At 39.6% G+C, this 23129-nt stretch overlaps 2 protein-coding genes across 2 annotated transcripts in view; one reads left to right on the top strand and one right to left on the bottom strand.

Annotated features, from left to right (window-relative positions):
- The window catches only part of bmpr1ab (bone morphogenetic protein receptor, type IAb), a 44789-nt gene extending 32180 nt beyond the window's left edge, over positions 1 to 12609 (top strand). The window contains 11 exon segments of the mRNA XM_048171242.1: positions 6888 to 7059; positions 7155 to 7257; positions 7341 to 7440; positions 7774 to 7811; positions 7813 to 7871; positions 8148 to 8283; positions 8534 to 8726; positions 8840 to 9137; positions 9280 to 9455; positions 9566 to 9696; positions 10382 to 12609. Coding sequence (XP_048027199.1) covers positions 6888 to 7059; positions 7155 to 7257; positions 7341 to 7440; positions 7774 to 7811; positions 7813 to 7871; positions 8148 to 8283; positions 8534 to 8726; positions 8840 to 9137; positions 9280 to 9455; positions 9566 to 9696; positions 10382 to 10507 — 1532 coding nt within the window. The 3' untranslated portion in view covers positions 10508 to 12609.
- Positions 12476 to 23129, bottom strand: mmrn2b (multimerin 2b). The gene is given in 9 exon segments (XM_048171241.1): positions 12476 to 13451; positions 13667 to 14329; positions 14332 to 15151; positions 16216 to 16634; positions 17393 to 17494; positions 18936 to 18998; positions 19184 to 19284; positions 19375 to 19497; positions 22767 to 23129. Coding segments are annotated over 9 exon segments (2958 nt in total). The 5' UTR covers positions 23015 to 23129; the 3' UTR covers positions 12476 to 13032.

The raw sequence follows: 23129 nt of genomic DNA, 5'->3' as shown, positions 1-23129 counted from the left end.
GTGGCTTCGTAATGTCAATGAATCACTTGGTGCCTCAGAGGTACTTCAGAGGAGATAGCGCAACAAGTCCCATCTGCTCTGATTTAGTAAACCTTCTGGCTCAAAACCTGTTTCAGCTCAGATGACATTCCTGAGCCCTGCGGTTGTTTGTGTGCCGCTGTTGTGGTTGCGGGAATTTAGCTCGCGCTTATCTGCGCATTGTAGCTGTTAGGACGTGTAGGGCTCAACACACCATAACAGATTAGCCTGCCTTTTACAGTCACTTTTAAAAGCAGCCTGTGTTTCTGACTACGCCGTTTGCATTCTTTCAATTTATTGGCCTCTCACTGAGAGCAGGGATTTCAGAGCAATATTTTCTTTCTTTCGTTTTCCTGTCTCTATTCCGCCATGTTTATGTTACCGGTTTCCACCTCCATTATCACACTGGGCCCTGTGTGACAGCAACAGCGCCTGGACTAAACTGTGAAGTGATCAAAGATATTACATCAAATGCTTTTGCCGTGTATTTTGCCCAAATGGAGTGGGCCATGGGAATACTTCATGGCTTCAAACGAACATTTCTCATCTGCAAAAACTGAACTATGACACATAAACAGAAGATTTATATCGCTGGCTATTGCAGGAAAGCAGCATATGAATGGACTGACTCATACACCAGGAGACACCGTATTACATGAAAAGAGAAAGAAAGGACACACTAGAGCGGACTCAAGAGTGTTTGATCAGTCTCCAGAGCTCGTGCCACTCGACCCGGTCTTCAACCTCATATTTACACACTATAATCCTGTCTCTTGTGTTCCTAATCTGGTCTTTCACTTTCCCTTCTAATCCCACTTCTCAGCATTTCACCTTCAGGCCATTCAACAGAATGTTTCGTGACACGTTCTTTTGTAAGCGGTGTTCCACAAATTGACTTGGTGTTGAATAACATCTTATCGTGTTTGACACATCTGTTCCAGGATCCTTCTCAATAAAACTGATTATAGCCGCTGCATTGTCAAGCACACTTTCATTCTTGGCCGGAGCATGATGTTTTTCCACTCAGATCATTTCAAGTCCCTGGGTGAATCTCATGAAACATGTCACAGATCATATTTCAGCCCACGATCAAAATGAAAAAAATTACAAAGTGCTGCAAGGAAATAATGCCTGCATTTAGGACCATTAAGATTTTTAAATAAGCATTAATTATATTAAATATACTTAATGTATTATAATAAATTAATATATTTGAATTATGCAGATTATGCATGGGGGGGTTATGATGGTTTAAATAAATAGATTGTATGCTGGCATTTGTTTTTACTGTAATACAGTGTTTTTTTATAGTAATTGAATGAGAAATAAAAAAATGTAAAAAAGAATCTGTAACACTTTTTAATAAGTTTTCATTAATGCATTAACTAACATTAACAACAAGCAAAAATATTGCTCCTGAAGTATTTTTTAATGTTTGTTAACATTATTTAAAGGTCCCGTTTTTCGTGTTTTTTTGAAGCTTTGATTGTGTTTATAGTGTGCAATATAACATGTGTTAATGTTTCGCGTGTAAAAAACACAGTATTTTTCACATAATTTACTTATCTGTATACCGCTGTTTCCACTGTCATAAAAACGGGCTGATGACTTCCTTGTTCTATGAAGTCCCTCCTTCAGAAATACGTAACGAGTTCTGATTGCGCCAGCGGTTCCTGTGTTGTGATTCGACAGCAGCTTAGCGAACCTTGCCCGGAAAGGTCACGCCTCTTACCATAACGTGGAGATGCACGCGCTCAGTGTTATTGTAAACATGTCTTTAATTTTACCCTATCAATTTGAGCCGGAATCAGACCCGGTGATTGGACTGCGGGATGAAAATAACAGCGTTTCGATGACATGGCGACAAACACACTCTACAAACGCAACTCTTGTGTATTCCTGTGGGCGGAGGTTAGTCAAAAAACTGTTTTAGTGACGTCATTAAAGAAGGAAGTAGAGGGATGTAGTCCAAACTGGCCGTTCGATGTAGGCGACTTCTGTTAAATAAAATATCTCGCTTGGCATTGAACTTTGAGCTTTAAAATTTTACAGATTTTATTTATACTCTAACAACAACATTACACACTAACTAAAGTTTGAAACATGGGATCACGAAGAACGGGACCTTTAATAAAACACGTATTGTAAGTGTATCATTGTAAGTTCATATTAGCTTAGGTCCGTTAAACAATATATAACTTTTGACTTAATGTATAAGTAAATGTTTAAATTAACATTAACTAAGATTAATATATTCTTTAGAAGTATATTTCATTGTTTGTTCATATTTACTTATGTAGTTGTCAAATGGAAGTTGTAGATATGAAAACTTATTGTAAAATGTTACCAGAAACTCCTGAAATTAGGGTGATGAGAAATTGTGTGGGAAATTAAAATGTCTCAAAGGTCCAAAGCTTGGTTTTATTTATATCCCAAATCTAAGTGTGTGTGTGTGTGTGTGTGTGTGTGTATGTGTGTATGTGTGTATGTGTGTATGTGTGTGTGTGTGTGTGTGTGTGTGTGTGTGTGTGTGTGTGTGTGTGTGTGTGTGTGTGTGTGTGTGTGTGTGTGTGTGTGTGCGTGTGCGTGTGTGTCGTTTGATTTTGGAGTGTAATGTGATCTGTACTTTTTTTTTTTTTTTTTTTTTTTTTCATGAGATTCACCCCACTACTTCTGCCATTTTGTTCTGCCCTTTATGCACTTTCTCACTGTCACAGATATAGTCCATATTTACTTTGCCTCAGTCCTCATAGAAGCAGCTGTGACTGCACTTAAAATTTAGTTGTGCTTATTTACATGACTTGCTTCATTGATTGCACTGAATATGAATGTAGACATGTATAGAAGCAACATCTGATTAGGAGCAATGTATTTATATGAGATGAATTGTGAGTCACTGAATTGTGTGATTCTCCTGTAGATGTTTAACAAGCGGTTTGTTTATTCTCTTACTCTGATATTACAATGCCACGTCCTCTTCATTCCCCCAGCTGATATGAGCTCTCAGGGTTTAAAGCATCCTGGCTCCACGCTTCTCTGTTATCAGACTGTATATCTCTTTAGTGGTCTCCACCCCAGCTGATACGGCTGGAGGTGTTGCTGTCGTGTAACTCTGCTGATAGCAGGTAAGATCTGCCTACTGGATGGAGTTTGCCATTTATATTTGTTTGGATTTGTATCTCTTGCCTTTTTATTATCTAATATGTATGTTAAAATTCAGAAACGGAGAGATGTAGGGCAGGTCTAAAGGAGTCTTAAGATGTGGGTTGGATCTGAAGCATAACTCTAGTAATGAGATTCTAGGTGTGGAATGTGGTGTTTTACTAAACAGCAGCATGCCTGTTTTAGTGTGGGCTTATTTTGACTGGGTTTAGGCCTGCCCAGACCTGCAGGACAAGCAGCAGGGCTCTAAGAGGAAGCACCCACAGCAATACTAAACACATGAGTCTTTGTGCCTGGGGCCATATGCACCCTGTCTGTCTGCGACAAATGCTCACACACTCAGACGGATCAGGTTACAGCCACAGAGAAATCTACGTTTCTCTCTCTCTTTGTCCCAGTTTTCAATCCTTATCTCACTCTTTTACTCACGGTCTATGGTGATCTGTTTTCCTCACTCCCACCTATTTATCTAAGATCCCTAGATTCCCTGCAGTATAATTCAGCATAGACCAAAGGGAATAACAGGGGATTTGTGTTCATGTGGCTGTGATTTGGTTGTGATTTTTTTTTTTTTTTTTTTTTTTTTTTTCTCTCTCTTCTTCTTCTTCTTTTCTTACACGTCATCAGAGAAGACAAGAGATGTCGCTGCAAGAGGGAGGGGAAGTTATTTTGATTAAAGATTACGAGGGCACATCACTTTTAAATGTTCCTTTAGGTTCACTTATGTTAATAAAGGTTTGCATATACAGTGGGTACGGAAAGTATTCAGACCCCCTTAAATTTTCCACTCTTTGTTATATTGCAGTCATTTGCTAAAATCATTTAAGTTCATTTTTTTTCCTCATTAATGTACACACAGCACCCCATATTGACAGAAAAACACAGAATTGTTGACATTTTTGCAGATTTATTAAAAAAGAAAAACTGAAATATCACATGGTCCTAAGTATTCAGACCCTTTGCTGTGACACTCATATATTTAACTCAGGTGCTGTCCATTTCTTCTGATCATCCTTGAGATGGTTCTACACCTTCATTTGAGTCCAGCTGTGTTTGATTATACTGATTGGACTTGATTAGGAAAGCCACACACCTGTCTATATAAGACCTTACAGCTCACAGTGCATGTCAGAGCAAATGAGAATCATGAGGTCAAAGGAACTGCCTGAAGAGCTCAGAGACAGAATTGTGGTAATGGCACAGATCTGGCCAAGGTTACAAAAAACATTTCTGCTGCACTTAAGGTTCCTAAGAGCACAGTGGCCTCCTATGATCCTTAAATGGAAGACATTTGGGACGACCAGAACCCTTCCTAGAGCTGGCCGTCCGGCCAAACTGAGCTATCGGGGAGAAGAGCATTGGTGAGAGAGGTAAAGAAGAACCCAAAGATCACTGTGGCTGAGCTCCAGAGATGCAGTTCGGAGATGGGAGAAAGTTGTAGAAAGTCAACCATCACTGCAGCCCTCCACCAGTCGGGGCTTTATGGCAGAGTGGCCTGATGGAAGCCTCTCCTCAGTGCAAGACACATGAAAGCCCTGCATGGAGTTTGCTAAGATGGTGAGAAATAAGATTCTCTGGTCTGATGAGACCAAGATAGAACTTTTTGGCCTTAATTCTAAGCGGTATGTGTGGAGAAAACAAGGCACTGCTCATCACCTGTCCAATACAGTCCCAACAGTGAAGCATGGTGGTGGCAGCATCATGCTGTGGGGGTGTTTTTCAGCTGCAGGGACAGGACGACTGGTTGCAATCGAGGGAAAGATGATATCCTGGACGAAAACCTTCTCCAGAGTGCTCAGGACCTCAGACTGGGCCGAAGGTTTACCTTTCCAACAAGACAATGACCCTAAGCACACAGCTAAAATAATGAAGGAGTGGCTTCACAACAACTCTGTGACTGTTCTTGAATGGCCCAGCCAGAGCCCTGACTTAAACTTAATTGAGCATCTCTGGAGAGACCTAAAAATGGCTGTCCACCAACGTTTACCATCCAGCCTGACAGAACTGGAGAGGGTCTGCAAGGAGGAATGGCAGAGGATCCCCAAATCCAGGTGTGAAAAACTTGTTGCATCTTTCCCAAAAAGACTCATGGCTGTATTAGATCAAAAGGGTGCTTCTACTAAATACTGAGCAAAGGTGTCTGAATACTTAGGAACCATGTGATATTTCAGTTTTTCTTTTTTAATAAATCTGCAAAAATGTCAACAATTCTGTGTTTTTCTGTCAATATGGGGTGCTGTGTGTACATTAATGAGGAAAAAAAATTGAACTTAAATGATTTTAGCAAATGGCTGCAATATAACAAAGAGTGAAAAATTTAAGGGGGTCCGAATACTTTCCGTACCCACTGTATATGTGGAAAAACAATTATTTTCAACCTTCTTTCTAACCCTCTGTCTGAAATGATCACTTTTTAAGGGGTGGCTCCTTTAATGCTTGTCAGTAAATGACCATGGTTATGATTGGTTTACGTCATTGCATAGAAAGCAGTATTAACACCCACTCACTATTGCACGTGACTTTTATATTGTCCATATAAAAGTCATTTACCAACAAAGCATTATGAAATAATTTCCTTATAATTTGCGATGTTGCTGCTGTCGGATCCAATAAAGCTCACTGCCTCTTCTGTCAAAAAAAGTTTCTTTGCGAACTGTGATTGATAATGGCAAAGTGATTTTTAATGGTTTCTATTTGTGAAGTGATTATAATGGGTTCTATTTGCTTTTTATGCAGCGCTTTCATCGAGTTTAGGCAAGTGTCCCAGCCATTAAGCAACTGAACGGCAGTGGGCGGGGCCTATGGTTCATTGATGTAAAACTGTTCGTCGTTGTCTTGCTCTGGAGATGGGCATATGCAAATGTATTTGCATGTGTGACATCACAAGTCCCCTGATATCCAAATAAGCTGTTTTTGGAGCTTGATTAAATAAATACTTTGCTTATAATGAGGTGGATGTTTTAAGCTCTGAAACTTGCAGGAAGTTTTAATGGTACAAAGACCTATTATTATATATCAAATGATCAAGGCAAATTTGAAACCCCTTAAAAAGTGATCATTTCAGACAGAGGGTCAGAAAGAAGGTTGAAAATAATTGTTTTTCCACATATACAGTGGGTACGGAAAGTATTCGGACCCCCTTAAATTTTTCACTCTTTGTTATATTGCAGCCATTTGCTAAAATCATTTAAGTTCATTTTTTTTCCTCATTAATGTAAACAATTTCTCACGTCATGACACTTTTAAAGAAAATATAATGATGTGCACAAATAATTTGTGGGGCAGTCATGGCCTAATGGTTAGAGAGTCCGACTGGTAACTGGTAAGTTGCAGGTTCAATTCTCAATACCCGCAGGAAATGACTGAGGTGCCCTTGAGCATGGCATCTAACCCCCAATCACTCCCTGGGCGCCACAGCAAAAATGGCTGCCCACTGCTCCGGGTGCGTCCACGGTTTGCAGTGTGCGTGTTCACTACTCTGCATTTAACCCATCCAGTTAGTGCACACACATTAGGAGTATGCGTGTGCTCTAACTGGATGGGTTAAATGCAGAGGACAAATTCTGAGTATGGGTTACCATACTTGGCCTTCACGTCACTTAAACTCAATGTTTGTGTAAATATTGAGCCATAATGATGAAGCTATTAAGAGACATTCACATTCTAGGTGGTCTAAAATCTGATTTCCCCTATTTCAACCCTTCTAGGTGGGCAGAACCCAGACTACATGCTTCACGGCACTGGGGTCAAGCCCGGATCGGATCCAAAGAGGCAACAAGCAGGGGATGGGTCCACCGTGGCCCCCGAGGATGCTGCCCGCTTCCTTAGCTGTTATTGCTCAGGCCACTGCCCTGAAGATGCCAAAAACAACACCTGCGAGTGAGTGCTTTTCCTAAAGTTCACACCAGCCAATTTCAACTGCTTCGTCTAAATCACAAACACAGTGATTAAATAGTCTTTGTGTGTTTACACAGGACAAACGGCCAGTGTTTTGCTATCATAGAGGAAGATGAGCATGGCGAGGGTATCCTCACCTCCGGCTGCATGAAGTACGAGGGCTCCCACTTCCAGTGCAAGGTAATACATGAATGGGAGAGTGAAGAATAGATGTTTAAGTGCAGAGGCATTACGAATGACTGAATGTGGTTGTTTTTGTCCAGGACTCTCCTAATGCTCAGACCAGACGGACCATCGAGTGCTGTTCCACAGATTTCTGTAATAAATACCTTCAGCCCACACTTCCACCTCCTATTCCAGGAAGTAAGTGGCACGTCCCTTAAGAGCCTAAAAATAATAACTATATGTATTTGTGTGTGTGTATGTATACATGTGTGTGTATACATTCGCATTCAAAAATGCAGTAAAAACAGTAATATTGTTATATTATTACCATTTTAAGTAACTGTTTTTAATTGTAATGTTTTAAAATGTAATTCCTGTGATGGAAAAGCTGAATTTTCAGCAGCCGTTACTCAAGTCTTCAGTGTCACAGAAATCCTTCAAAAATCATTGTAATATGCTGATTTGGTATTGAAGAAACATTTCTTATTATTAGTGATGAAAACTGTTGACTGTGATCTCATTGTAATCCAGATCCTCCGTTATGGAACGCCCACTTGCTGGCCTTTCTGGATCTCCGTAACAGTGTGTTGCTTCACTTTGGTGGCCATAACTGTGGTGTGTTACTATAGGTGAGACTTCAATTTCATAATGACATGTTTATCCAGCTGAAATGAATGAAAGATGCACCACAGTCTGTTAATTATTGACCAGTGTACTGATAACACTGTCACAGGCACACCTGTTTAAGATAGTCAAGGGAATTTAGCACCTTTTGTGCTTGATCTTAATGCATGGATATATACTGTTGCTCTTAGTAATAAGTTACTGATTCCTTTGTGGAACAGCTTCTGTGATGTAACATTGTATTGAATTTGATGATATAATCTGTGTGGCCGTTTCATCAGGTATAAGCTACAGACGGGACGGAGGCGGTACCAAAGAGATCTGGAAAAGGATGAGGCCTTCATCCCTGCAGGAGAGTCTCTCAAAGATCTCATTAGTCAGTCCAGCACTGGCTCTGGTTCAGGGCTCCCCCTGCTGGTGAGGCACCATTTCTGAACATGTTTTTCATAAAAAAAAGAACAGGGTTTGAAAGGTCATTGAAAATAGGAAATATCAGAAAATTTTAAAATTGATTTATGGTTATGTAAATTAATACAATTTTTAAAAAGTCAGAGAAAGGTCATGGGAATTTATGGTTGTGGGAACCCTTGAAGAATAAATTGTTTTACAACTTGTTTTGAACCATTAAATATCTTTAGTTGAATTGTCCAATTCACTCAATTTACAGGTCCAGCGCACCATCGCTAAACAAATTCAGATGGTGCGTCAGATTGGAAAGGGGAGGTATGGAGAAGTGTGGCTCGGTCGCTGGAGAGGAGAAAAGGTGGCGGTGAAAGTGTTCTTTACCCGTGAAGAAGCCAGTTGGTTCAGAGAGACCGAGATTTACCAAACGGTGCTCATGAGACACGAGAATATACTCGGTAAGTGCATTTATATTTTAATAAGGAGGGATGAAATATTTAGCTGGTTTAAGGTAGATTCATATTTTTCACAAACCAACTTTCTTCTTTTCTTCTTTCTGGTTTTGCTCCAGGCTTTATAGCTGCAGATATTAAGGGCACAGGGGCATTCACTCAGCTTTTCCTCATCACGGACTACCATGAGAACGGCTCTCTCTATGACTATCTGAAATACACCACCCTGGACACACAGGCTCTGCTGAGGCTGGCCTACTCTGCAGCCTGTGGCCTGTGCCACCTCCACACAGAGATCTACGGCACACAGGGCAAACCTGCCATCGCTCACAGAGACCTGAAGAGCAAAAACATCCTCATAAAGAAGAATGGCACCTGCTGCATTGCTGATCTGGGCCTAGCTGTGAAATACAACAGGTGACACTCTTACAGCACATACTCATACATGCATGCACTGGCAATGATTAAAAAGCATCATAGAAGTGTACTTAATTTACAGCTAGTATGCAATTGTTTGTGATAGATAGATTTATTTTATCTTATTTTGCTTTTATTTTAGTGATACCAATGAGGTGGATGTCCCTCTGAGCACAAGGATGGGAACACGGCGGTACATGGCACCAGAGGTCCTGGATGAAACCCTAAATAAGAACCAATTCCAAGCGTACATAATGGCTGATATTTACAGCTACGGTCTCATTGTTTGGGAGATGGCTCGCAGATGCGTGACAGGAGGTACGTATGAGGTTATGATAATGTATATACACTTTTAAAAGTATGTTTGTCTCTCCTTTATAAATATGTGATGGATTTGTTTAAATAATGGCATTTTCTTTTATGTGCAGGTATTGTTGAGGAGTATCAGTTGCCATACTGGGACATGGTACCTTCAGAACCGTCCTATGAAGACATGAGGGAAGTGGTATGTGTTAAAACCATGCGGCCAGTGGTGTCTAATCGCTGGAACAGTGACGAGGTAAGATCAAGCATCACAGTTCAGTACAACACCACAGACGCTATTCTTGTGTTGACATTCCTTTTAAAAGTTTGGGATCGGCACAATTTTTTTATGTTTTTGATAGAAGTCTCTTATGCTCACCAAGACTCAGTAACATTCTGAAATGTTATGATTTAAAATAACTGTTTTCTATCATATTATATTTAAAAAGGTAATTTATTTCTTTGATGGCAAATCTGAATTTTCAGCAGCCATTACTCCAGTTTTCAGTGTCACATGATCCTTCAGAAATCATTCTAATATGCTGATTTGGAGCTCAATGAACATTTCTTATTGTTATCAATGTTGAAAACAGATGTTCTGCTATTTTTGTGAAAAGCTGTGATGCATTTTTTCAGAGTTCTTCAATGAATAGAAAGTTCAAACAGTTCAAGCATTTATTTTAAAAATGGAAATCTTTTGTAACAATGTCTTTACTGTCACTTTTGATCACTGTTAATTTAATATGTGCTTATAAAAAGTATTTTTTTCAACATTTAGGAGTACATTAGGCATATAGTTTATCTTAATGCCAGATAGATGCTAAAACACACAAAACCTTTGATATCATGGGGTCTTTAAATATCACTGCATTGTAACCATTTAACAGTTGTGTAAAATGTAACCCTAAAACAACTGGTCTCTTGTCTCCATCTCCACACAGTGCTTACGGGCCATGCTGAAGCTTATGTGCGAGTGCTGGGCCCAAAATCCAGCCTCTCGTCTCACAGCTCTTCGAGTCAAGAAAACACTCGCCAAAATGGTTGAATCACAGGATATCAAAATATGATCAGTTTTCCCTCCATATGCCAGTCCGAGATAAGTCATGGAGATATTTATGCTCAATTTATGAACTATTGCCTCAGTTCCTAGACAGACCTGTGGGAGTGCTGCTGAGCAGAACATTTGCCTCCCTGCCTGGCTGTAATTCCTCACCCTGTTGCAGTTACGCTCTTAGTGTCATGTAGCACCCTCTGCTGGACAGTATGTGCCATAACGCATCCACGAGGAAGTAAGGACAGTAAGGACAATTGTTCGACAGGCATCAGTACTCACATCATCCCCATCGCCTCCATTTTTTCCTTCTTCAAGCACTCTTTTATATTGGGAGAGAATTGAAGAACATATGGTGCTTTCTGTGAAAGCTGTCTAATACAATACATCTGTATGGAGGAGTGGTATGGTGGCACCATTTGCCATGGGAGTACAGTAATGGGGCCATTTGGGAGAAGGCTTGAGGCTCTGTTATTGCCTGACTTGAGAGGTGGACATATTTGGAGTGATATTTGGACCGAACCAGCCATATGCTTGGGATGTGCTCCAGTATGGCTAGTGTCACAACATGGCCACTCTGCATTTGGACCATGTGCAGTTTTGGCCACTGAAATGTCAGAGAACGCATACTATTTAATTCAAATTACCCATATTATCATATATATGTATAAAACATGTCCCGTTAACTACATATCGATATTTTAATTAATAGCCTTTTTGAAGAATTTTTCCTTCAACTGCTTTCCTTTTAATGAGACCTGAGAATCTGTCCATTAGATGTTCAAATACAAAACTGGGAGTTAGCGATAAGGTTTTCGAATAGAAACCTTCCCATATTGCAAAGACCTGGAATGGATATGTTGTTAGAAATAGAAAGTTCAGGTATAATGAGTTATGTGATCATAACTCCTGCTCTGGCCTGAAGAATTCAAGCACCACCAGTCAAATATTGCCAACACTACAGCCATAAAAGATTTATTAATCTAGACGATATGGTGACTTTTAATCTCCCAGAATGGCAGATCTGATCTGCCTTATCGCAGGCGTCTCGGTGCAAATGGATGCCTACTGCTCCCGAATGCCTCATAACCATTGTTTTGTTTTATCCTCTAGCCTTCAAGTCAACCTCAGTGTATCACATCTGATTTTTTCAGTGTCAGATTGGATTGCTGTTTTCGATGCCTCATTTTAACTGTTTTGCCTTGAATCTAATGTTGTGACGCTTGGGAATCATATGACTCATAAATGTCTAATGTGATAGAATAATGCAAATGCATGTGCTATTTATTCATGTCATGTCATATAGTATGAATTATTGTGGTAAGATACTTTTACTTGCAGGATTATTAACACTGACATTCTCAATGTCTTTACTGAGCAGCTCAACCTTACAAATACTAGTAACAGTAAATTTATGACTTTAAAATGAAATTCTACATTTAATGACTTCCTATGAAAGTGTGGGTGTGAATTATCATTATTTGTCATTGTTCTAATGTGTAAAACTAGACCCTTTAATTTAATTTTTTTTTTTTTTTTGCAAAAGATCTTAGTCAAAAAATGGAATCACTCTACAATGCATTATTAGCACTTGTGGAAAATGCAGGTTTAACTTTAAAACCAGGGTCTGTTGCCTTGAAAAACAAGTTGGCCATTTCTTGAAGTTGTCTATAGATGTCTGGGAAATATAATTAATGAAGATCTTATTCCGCTTCTGCGTTAACACAAAGGTACAAGGAAGAAGAGAGACTGGTAAAAACCTTTGCATTGAAGATTCAGATCTCCCATTGCTTATGTGTGTCTTTTCTCATTGTTTGGGCTGCACTTGTGTTCTCAAGCCTATTCTGTCCATTACAATCATGCCAGTTACCCTGTAAAACCACATTTGAACTGATGTAAGCTCATCTGTCTAGATAAATGACTACACAATATTTTGGCCCTAATCGCTTAATGCGTAAGGAAATATGTAAAATGGCCTGAATAATATGATTTTTTTTTTTTATTGTATTGTGCACAGCATCTGGTTTAAAGAGAGATGCCTTATGTTTACCAAGAAAAGCTGTTCTGTACACAGAATTAGTCCAATGTATCAATTTTTAAGTAAATTACCTTATTTTAGTACACAGTCATGTTTTTTTTTTCCTTCTTCTTGATTGACATTTGCATTGAATGTGATCATTTGAATGCAACCATTTTTGGACTGTTGGTACCTTTTGTTTATTCATATCACCTCATAGTAACTGATTTCCATACTGTGATGCTTGCCTTATTATTAGATCCTCTACATTTTAAAGACCAACAGAAGGACTTGTGGTATCTGTATTTTTCTGGTATATAACTGTTTTCCCCTTATTTCTTTAACTTACCCTGTTTTCTCAGTAATATTCCAGAGCCAGTTACAAAACATAATATTTCAACAAGTATTTTGGCACCTTCAAGAAGAGGATGCATGCATACAAATTACAGTATGTCTGGCAGTGACGCACAGTGCGACAGACTTGAATGTATCCTCCCATGCCTTTGTCGCTCACCCAAATCTTTTCACAGCAAGTCCTTGTGCTCTGTAATGAAGAGCAACAGTCCAGACAGTGTGTTATCCCCAGGCTGCGCTTTTCGTAATGATCCATGCATCAATTCTAATGTAACTGTCTCCCCTCGCCGAAGCTCCAGCAGAGAGGCTCGGCTCACTGGTCCCCTCTTTTCCCCTGGTTCCTGTCTGATGGAGGCCACTGGAACTCCACCGCGCTTCAGTACAGCCAATGAAAGGCCTCTCTCAAAGTCTAAGGTCACTAAAAAGAGATAGAGTCCCGTCTCAGGGGCCTGGAACACCCCTGATGTAGGATTAAAAGTACCACCGTAGTTCACAGCCACATTTTTTGATGCAAGCTCCCCATTTGGTCCTATTCTGTAGTCCAAGCTTGTGATGAACACCACGGGGGGATGTAGTAACTGAGCATGTTCTAAAGAGATAAAATTATTTTGATGATTTGTTTCGGTAAATATGTATACTTTTCAGTTACAGAAAACTGCCTTGTCATGATGTAGTTTTAGTGTTGTCCATTGAGGGGCAGTATTGTTGTGTGTACACTATGCAGGCCTTGCAGTACCAAATTTCTTCATTCATGTTTAAAACTAATGGCCAATGAAAAAAAAATGTATAATTGAGATCTCTTACCTGTTTCACTGTGTCTTTTGCTTCGCATACTGGAAGTCTTTTCTTCTCTTTTCATCTGTTCTTGGTTTTGGTGCCCCCTCCTTCTCTTTTCTTCTTTCTTTCTCACCAGCCTCCAAACTTCAAGTAGGTTCAGGCTTCTAGTCGTGCTGACTAGTTCTTCTGTATTACTGAAAAGTTTTTGAAACATTCTCAAATGATCCTCCAGGCTTTGACGTAGGGATGCTATATCTGCTTGCAGTTCTACAACAGAACCACCAGGGGGCTCAGTGCAGTTGCCACAGTGCTCTTCCAACATGGTTATTCTACCTGCTAATTGCTCCACCTCTTTTCCCAGACTCCAGAAGTCACTGACCGAGTAATCCACATCCTCCTCTCCAGTCAAAGGTTCTAATGAGGACTGGTAACTTTCGGTGCCCTTCACAAGGTTCTTTGTGGCGGTCCCCTCCGAGTATGTCACTGGGTCATCACTATTCATCTCATCTCCGTCAGGATGCTTTCTCCGAAGAGAATTCAGACTCATATCATGTGTCTCAATCTTTTGCTGCATCACATGCATTCTCTGTAAAAGATCTGGGATACTGAACTCTTTCTTTTGGCTATGTGACCAGCGTGTGAATTCCAAGACCTCTTCTCCAAGTAGCACTTCCAGGACATCAGAGTGCGTACAGCATCATTTAGGAGGGAAGAGAAGGTGGCTGATAGGCCTCGAATGTCAGCCGACTTGTTCTCGTCCTGCTCTTTCAAGCCTTGTATCTCCTGCTGGCTGTCCAGGAGTGAAGCCTGTAGATGGGAAATACTGTCATGAAGACTCCTGCTTCTGCTCTGCTCAAAGGCCAATGATTCCTTCATATTCAACAGGCCCTGATGAAGATCCTCCATTTCAGTGACCCGAATCATATCTAGATCTGCCTCCTCAAGTGCAAGTTGGTTCTGTCTTGTTAAATGTGTCACGTTAGCCACCTCCAGCTCCAACCTAGCTAGTGAACTGCCAATCGACTTGCAGCTACAGACCTGCTCTGAAATTACCGAATCATTTCTTTGTAGTTGACGATAGATGTTGTCCAGGTCAAGCTCAATTTCTCTCAACTGACCCTCATGTGCACTTAGGTTAGATGTAAGCTCACCAATGCTGTTGAGGACCCTGACACGATTAGCCTCCACCTCCAGACCTGTCTCTGCAAAGTGGACCTCATTGCGTTGTTTGACCTCTTCTAGGCTTTGTCCCAGGATCAATAGGTCTCTTTGCAGATCCTTGATCATTCTAGCAGAATCCTTTGAAGTCTCAGACAACCTGCTGAGCTGCACAGAGTTACTTTGTGCCTTCTCATCTAGCCGAGTGATGGCCTCCCACACTCCTGACACTTGTGTTGGCTGACCTCCACTCAGACTGACAAACTCAGTACGCTGTCTCTGCAGTGCCTCTTCCAGCCCATTCTGGCCAAGTCTCACCTCCTCAACCAATTCAGTTAGTGACTGGAGATTTACCTGTTGGTATAACACAAAAAATGATTTATGTTTCAATGTGTTAAAGGGTTAGTTCAACCAAAAATGAAAATTCTGTCATTAATTACTCACCCTCATGTCGTTCCAAACACGTAAGACTTCATCTTTGAAACACAAATGAAGATCTTTTTCTGTCACTCTATAGACAGCACTTTGATGCTTCAAAAAGTTCATAAAGAGATCATAAAAGTAATCCCTATGAATTGAGTGGTCTAGTCCAAATTTTTTAAAGAGACACGATCACTTTATATGATGAACAGATTGAATTTAGGCTTATATTTACTTAACATTCATCAACTCACACATCAGTTGTGGTAAATGGAAGCTCAAGCATTTTTGCTTGGCGTGTGCGAGAACCAATGAGGTTCATTCTCGTGTGTTATGCAGCATGTTTAAGCTTCAGCAAGAGGTTTGTTCTCGCGCGTCAAGCAATTTCGGTTGAGCTTCTGTTTATGTTCGCTGATCAAAGTTTATATGTGAATAAAAGACTAAATTATATCTGTTCATCATATAAAGCAATTGAGTCTTTTCAGAAAATTTGGACTAAACCACTCAATTCATATGGATTACTTTCACGATGTCTTTATGAACTTTTTGAAGCGTCAAAGTTGTAGTTATATAGTCTATGGAGGGACAGAAAGCTCTCAGATTTCATCAAAAATATCTTAATTTGTGTTCTGAAGATGAACGGAACGAAAGTCTTACAGGTTTGGAATGACATGAGGGTGAGTAATTAATGGCAGAATTATCATTTTTGGGTGAACTAGCCCTTTGAGATTTAGGCTGTACTCACACTAGGCACGGTTGCCTTGTACGGTGTCCTGGCACGATTGCAAACTACAATTCCTGTTCATCAATAAGGTGAGAACCAGACCCGTTATAAACCTAAATAATCTTGATTTAGTTAAATTAGTCGAAGAGTGTTGGCCCTCTTCTAAGTGGGCCAGGGACAGTATGGAGCGGCACAGACTTTGGTGGTCAAACGCGCTCAGACACAGTTCAGATCGCCTAGTGTGAGTACACCCTTAGGAGTCTGAATGAGTGACCTGTGCATCCTGACTCTGACTGATCCGATCATCCATCTCTTCCTTCAGTTTCGTTAGGTTGTGTTTCAGCAGTTCTTGTTGGGTCTGAAAGGCCCTCTCCATCTGGTCTTTCTGTGCGTCCAGTTGGGTTTTCATTTGGTCGATCTGGAGATGGCTGTACTCTAGTTTCTGCTCAATAGATCCACTATGACCTTCACCCCTGCTGATGGATCTGTTGTCTTCCTGTTCCATCCGCAACTGCTGCAAGTCCTGAGACAGTGTGTCTACCTCACTGGACAGATGCTCCAGTGTTTGATTGAAGCTTTCTAGCACTGGTTGAAGCTGACTCATCATAGTTGACATTAACCGGTGCATTGACAGCAGAATTGATGAATCAAGGAATGGCAGAGGCTGAGAGGTATGGATCCCTTCTTTGGCACCTGGAGTATCAATAACAAGCCTCTTTAATGTTGGAGACATACAGATATTAACAAGGGAAAATGGTGAAAGAACTCAGTTTGTTACTTGTGTGCCGTATTAAATACGCATTTAAGATGTCTTTATGTTTATATCAGCATGTTGATTCATCACACAGCCAAGGAAATAGCTCTAAATCGCTGTTCTCAGCCAGACAGTCTTTCTACCAGAACAGAGTCCCTAGAGGATATCATTGCGCCTGACAGACCCTACATGAGCTTTAATGGAGTTTTCATCAAGAATAACCCTTTCCTTACAAGCCTCCTACACAAACACATCTTACTATGTTACTGAATATCTGAATAAGTACAACTAATGCATTTTTTGATGGATGTTCCTGTATAGGTTTTAATTGCATTTAAAGATATGAGCTCATTTGCTAGATAACATTTCTTTGACTAAGGCTAGACTCCAGGAGAAGATATAAACTCCTTTTCAAACTGCTATTCCATGACTCATCCTGACCATGTGGTTTCATGATGACTTTTTGCCCTTCTTTCTTAATCTCCTTCCGTCTGCCTACATCTCTGGGTAATTGCATCATGCTGGAGTTTGTTTAGAAGAAAGAGAGGATATCCTCCAGAGGAAGACGTCATTGTTCAAGTAGTAATGCCGTTCAGTTTAGGGTGGTAAAATCTCACAGTATGCCTATACTGTAATGTGTCCATCTAAATGTTTTCCTGTGTGCCTATGTTTGCTGGGCACAGATTCTGTATCTTACCATCAGGGCTCTGGTTTGGTGAAGAACCATGAATGGGAGCCTCCTGTAGAGGTTTGTCAGCCCAGCTTCCATCTTCCAATAGGTCTGTTTCCATTTTACCTTCTACAGGAAAAAAAAAAAAAAACATTTTGTTTGGAGGGAGAATGTGGGAAGGAAGTTAACCACAACATTGTGAGTCTGAGGGTAAATATGCTCATATGCTCAGTTTAGAGGGGTTATTTTAGCCCTTAATGATTTACCATGCTTAAAATACTCCACCAAAAGTTACATTTAATGACCCAATATTACTGAAACTAAATATTATTTTTACTGAGAATAATCCTTTTTTTCCATGATATCAGGCTTAAGTATTTGGCACACATAAGACTCTCATAAACACACAATGGGCCCTATCATACATTCAGCGCAATGCGGCGCCAGGCGCGACGCAAGTGTTTTTTGCTAGTTTTAGCCCGACGCAGTTGTCATGTTCACGTCCTGTGCCACGTTGTTTAAATAGCAAATGCATTTGCGTCCATTTGTGCGCCCTCGTCTGAAAGCGGTTTGTGTTCAGGCGCATTGTTGGCACATTGCTATTTTGAGGCAACTGAAATAGACTGCGGCATTGACCAACTGAAACCTGGTGTAAAGTCAATGGCGCACTATTTATTTATTTATTTATTTTTTGTTATTTAAGGAGCACATTAGTAATATGCGTGCATACACTCTGCTTATTACACACATAGGCGTGTGCAGCAGCACACATGCCAAATATTAAAAATAAAAGGATTACAATGTAAAAGATTATTATTGTGTGCATAAAGATAAAAATGCTTTGGTGGAATCCGGCTTTTCCCGTAGATTGTCTGCTCAAGTGCTTTAACCTCGCACACAGTGCAACTGGCTTTTAAAGGGAATGGGAGAGGAGACTCTGATTGGTTTATTGCACTTTACGACCAAAACACACCCATTACTCATTAAGAGAATAGGGACAACCCTTTTAGAATATGTCCCAGGCGCGTCAACCATTTTTCCTGTCCTTAAATTAGCAAAAGTGGATTTGGACATGTCCTAAGTGCCCAATAGGGCCCAATGACTTTAGATTTTAAAGAATGGCTAAAGACTGTACTTTAAAATGTTTCCAATAAAGTATTATCAATGTGATTTGTTAAACTGTAAGATGGATGAGGGGATTACAGAATCAATTTTAAGGCTTGGGGGCACATTGGATGGCTTCTTTTAACAGTCTGGGAAAATTTTCTGCCATCAAAATATTTACCTGTAGGACATTTTGGAAATTTGGAAAACATGACTTTAAGTTGTGTTTTTCTTCTTAAACGTAATTGTTGCTTTTGCCTCTTGGCATAGGGCACTGCTTCTACAGCTATCCCGAGTGCCAGCTGACTTCTCCTTTCCTGTTGAAGGACACTCACTGAGCCAGAAGGCCTGCTGGACATTTCCTCTGTTTGTCAGAAAGGTTGTTTTAAAGAAGCAAACTTGCAGAAAGAGGAAAGGTATGAAAGGTTAAAGTTGAAGCCAGCCTTGCCCAAAACAACAGACTTGCCTGAGTTGCCATTGTCTTTAACCTCAGACTTTGAAGAATGTTTCTCGTCCTCTGGAGGTTTGTCTGGAAAAGAACGATAAAGAGGAAGCAAGAGATGAGTCACCAAAACTGAATGGGCAGCTCAACGTATGTGTTCCTTTTAAAGTGGCTGAAGAGCAACAGGCATACTCCTCTAACATATTTTAGATACAAATGCTTTTGTTGTTTGAAAACGATTGTATCCAGACCTATTCCTGGAGGTATGTTACCTTTTTCCAGACAGTTGTATCCTCCATAGCCTGGGCAACACTTCCAGTGCATAGAAGAGAGTGCTGCCTGCTTCTGCTTGTACACAGGCCGTGAGGATTGCCTATACCTGATCATGAGCATCATCATCAATAAAGCAAAGCATATTTTTGAGAAACATAAGATCTGAGGTTGAGTTTATGAGATGACTCACGTGATTATTTGACAGTCAGGAGCTCCATCGGGACAGGGGTTCACCGATTTCACTGTTTGAGTCTCTGTAGCGCAGAGTACGGCTGTGGTGACCACACGGTGATTTATATACGCACACCAGTTTCTGACCGGAGAGAGGAGGTTTAGAAGGATAAAAGAAAAAAAAACAAGGGAAAAGTGAAAGTTGAAAGCAGAGATTACAGCAAATCACAGACTGATGAAGATCTTGAGCCCCTGTGTTTTCCCGTTGTACCCTTCCCAAAGCTCACGGTAAGATTTTATCACTGAGCGAAAAAGGTTTTTTATGTTGTTCTATTGGCACGTTCATTGTTTGTTTTTAGCTTTCTGTTGTATCAGAGAGAATCTGATGTGCACACATTGATTACAATGTTTACACATGCTCAATCTTATTTTGACAAGTCTGTGTTTTTCTGTGGTGTAGTATTTCGTAAACATACAGTAAAGTACACAAAGCGTATTCTGCAAAAATGACCTAGTTTGCAATATTGCAGGAGTTGCATCCTGTCAAACACTGAAATGTATGTTTGAAAAGGTGACAACTGTTCTCAAGATGCATACTGTTTTGCACAGATTCAGAGTCCCGTTCTCATTATTAACATAAGAACTGAAGTACATAAAAGATTTTTCCTGACAATTCTTTCTTTCTGCTGCCTGTTGTTCAGCTTGTTCTAGCATAGCTTATAAAACACATAGTTTCTTTCCCTCAAATGACTTGGAGGCATTTCTTAGGGGCTGTTACATGGGATGTGCTCTTGCGTCCATATTGTGTTTGTATGGGACACGTGAAACGTTGTTAATTTAACACTAGCTATATTTCCATCCACCTATTTTTATGCAAACATTGGGATGTTGTGTAAAAAATTCTGGATGGAAACCCCAAGAAGCACATAAATTCTAAAAAAGCCCTCAATTGAGGCAGATGCATTTTTTTTTTTTTATCCAATAACAAGACATGTACTTTTACTAAATTGGAAACATATTTACCCAATAAATCCCTCAATGCGCAACAAAAAAGTAGTGATTTTGCCTCAACAGATCATGTGATCAGAAAAATAGCTGGACTAACCAATGGTCCAATTTCATTGCACAGCATCTCAAAATGTTGGTTTGGTCATTCTGAAATGGTTGGGTTCATCAAATGGCTGGGTGTAATTACGTCCCCAAACACCAGGCATCTGCCTCCGAATGTAGCAACTTCCATTTTTATTACAGATATTTTGCGGCAATTTCTCAGAAAAAAGTTTTGATTGTTTTATTTGCAAATCTTTTAGATGATGTTCTAATTTTGCACATAAGTTGAATGAGCAACTTTGGATGGAAACATAGCAACTGTGTCTTAAAACCGCAAAGTGCGTTGCAAATGTTAAAGATGTTTGTGCATTATTTGCGTATACAAATTAATTTTTTTTTAAAAAAGGGTGCAGATGGACACAATGCATCCTGTGTGAATGGCCCATAAGCTTATATGAATATGCACTAGGACATCTTTAAATGCTATGACGTTTCTCCATTTTCTCAGCATCAGGATGTGCGTTTTTAAGACCGTTTATCAAGGTAAAAACAGCTAAATTTTATAACATGTCTCCATTCTGTAAGGTGTTTTAAAATGCAAGAGCACGTCCTGTATGAACGGCCCATTACTTCAACTGACCTTCCTTTGTGTATCCTTTTCAGGAACAAAGAGATTAGATATAAGTGGGCTGTCCTGTTTCCTTTCGTTGCCACCTTGAACCATAGACCCTTTGTCCAGTAAAACATCAGCCCCTATTCAGCTACTGATTCAGTCATTTTGACTGAATGTCTGCCGCTTTATGGTTTTATCCTTAATCTGTCTCCATGTACCCACATCTGAACATCCTTCATCAGTCCACCTTTCTTTCATCTTCACTCCTCTTTTTATCTCTCTTTTATTTTTCTTTAAACACCTAAACACTTTTGATTAGCACTCCTCCTATGTCTTTTCTGGACACAGCTGGTGCTCATATTCTTTTGTTCTGGTCCAGACTAAAAAATAAATGCCCTTGAAAACTGCTAGGGGTACCTGTCCTCTGCCTCGCTGTTAAGATGTGATGAGCATGCCCAGTCCGGTCTAATTCCTTTCTCTGAATCTCATCCTCAAGAAATCGACAAAGAGCTCCCAAAGAGAGCTACTGTGTGTGACTTAAATATCTGTTAACACATCTAAGACAGAGCTGACTATAGAAGTGAATGGTTAAATATCTGCATCACAAGCTACCCTCCTATACATATAGGCCCCCTCATCAGTATGTGTATATTGGATATCACATTGTTGGAACTCAGTTACATAATACCTTCCCAGATTAGATCACTGAAGCCCAGCTTGTATCTTCATTGTAAGATTATTGTAATTAAGCCTCTCAGGCAAATTCATTCACTTTTTCTTTCTCAGAACAGAGGGAGAAAGCAAAGGACTTTAGTCAGGGTAAACGGCATTTTTAATATGATACTAATTTTTTTTTAAAAAGCTGCGTGGGATACATGTACAGTCTGTTCAGTGGATCATACTGTTCTATCAGTAGCAAATAAATTAATTGCAGAGAAAATATAATATCAGTCAAAGGTTTGGACACACTTGACTTGAATGTGTTTCTCATGATCTTAAAGGTGTATGCTTGAATGCTTGAAATTATTTTTGTAGACAAAAACGTATGAATTACAAAACAAAATTTTAAATTAACTTAATGAAAAATATTTTTTATAATATTAAAATTTATTACAAAAATTACCATTATTTTATAATTAAAATTAAAATTATAATTTTATTATAAAATTAAATTAAATTAAATTATTTTAATAAATTAAAATTGTATTATTTATTTTATTTTATTTTTAGTTTAGAAATGAAATGAAATTAATAGTTGGACCAGATAGAAAAGGAAAAGCAGCCAACAAGAGGAAAAAAAACCCATGATGCACCTCATTAAGCTGAAAGAATGATTAGAGTTGTGACACTTGGCTACTTTGATTTGGAAAAATTCAAAATAAAATAGTTGATTTATAACCATTTTTTGGTGACTAAAAATGTCTACTTTCATTTTGGTTTTTGAAATATATAGTAAAAATTAAAAAAAATGGCATCTCCAGACTTCTGACTAGTAGTGTAAAGCAAGGGTTCTAAAAATTAGAGATGACTTATAAGACTTTTAGACTTGTGTTTTATTGAACAGACAAATATATCCTTCACATCCTTTGTATAATCCACATCAAATTAAATATTCTAGCTTTACAAAAAAGTTCAACTGGTGAACATTATAGTTAATGCACTAGATATGGTTAGCTATAAAAAACAGACATCATGTAATGTTCACACAAAATTTTATATATAGTTTTAAATATGCCCATTTGACTCACCCTCTTTTTGCAGCTTGATGTATAGTCTCTTTTGAGGGGGGTGCTAAGTTTTGAGGTGTGCCATCTGGAGGCACTGGGATGCTGTGATGTTCATGTGGCATCCCAAAGGTGTCAGGCATATGATGTCCTCTTCCTCTAGTCCCCACAGCTTCCTCTTCCTCCACGTCAGGGTCCCTGGCTCTCACTTCACTGTGGCAGCTCAGAGAGTTCAGCACAGCCAACAGCAGCAGAGGCAGAGTCTGGGCCATCTTGCTTTCCAGAGGTACTGAAAGTCTTCCTCCGGATGGCAGTTTTAAAAGTAGCCTTAAACAATCCTGGAAACTCCCCACCCCTCTCTCCTTCTCTCCTTCTCTCTCTCTCTCT

Source organism: Megalobrama amblycephala, linkage group LG20 (genome assembly GCF_018812025.1).
Source record: "Megalobrama amblycephala isolate DHTTF-2021 linkage group LG20, ASM1881202v1, whole genome shotgun sequence".
NCBI lineage: Eukaryota > Metazoa > Chordata > Actinopteri > Cypriniformes > Xenocyprididae > Megalobrama > Megalobrama amblycephala.
The sequence above is the reverse complement of the archived record's forward strand: the minus strand, read 5'-3'. Positions and strand labels throughout refer to the sequence as shown.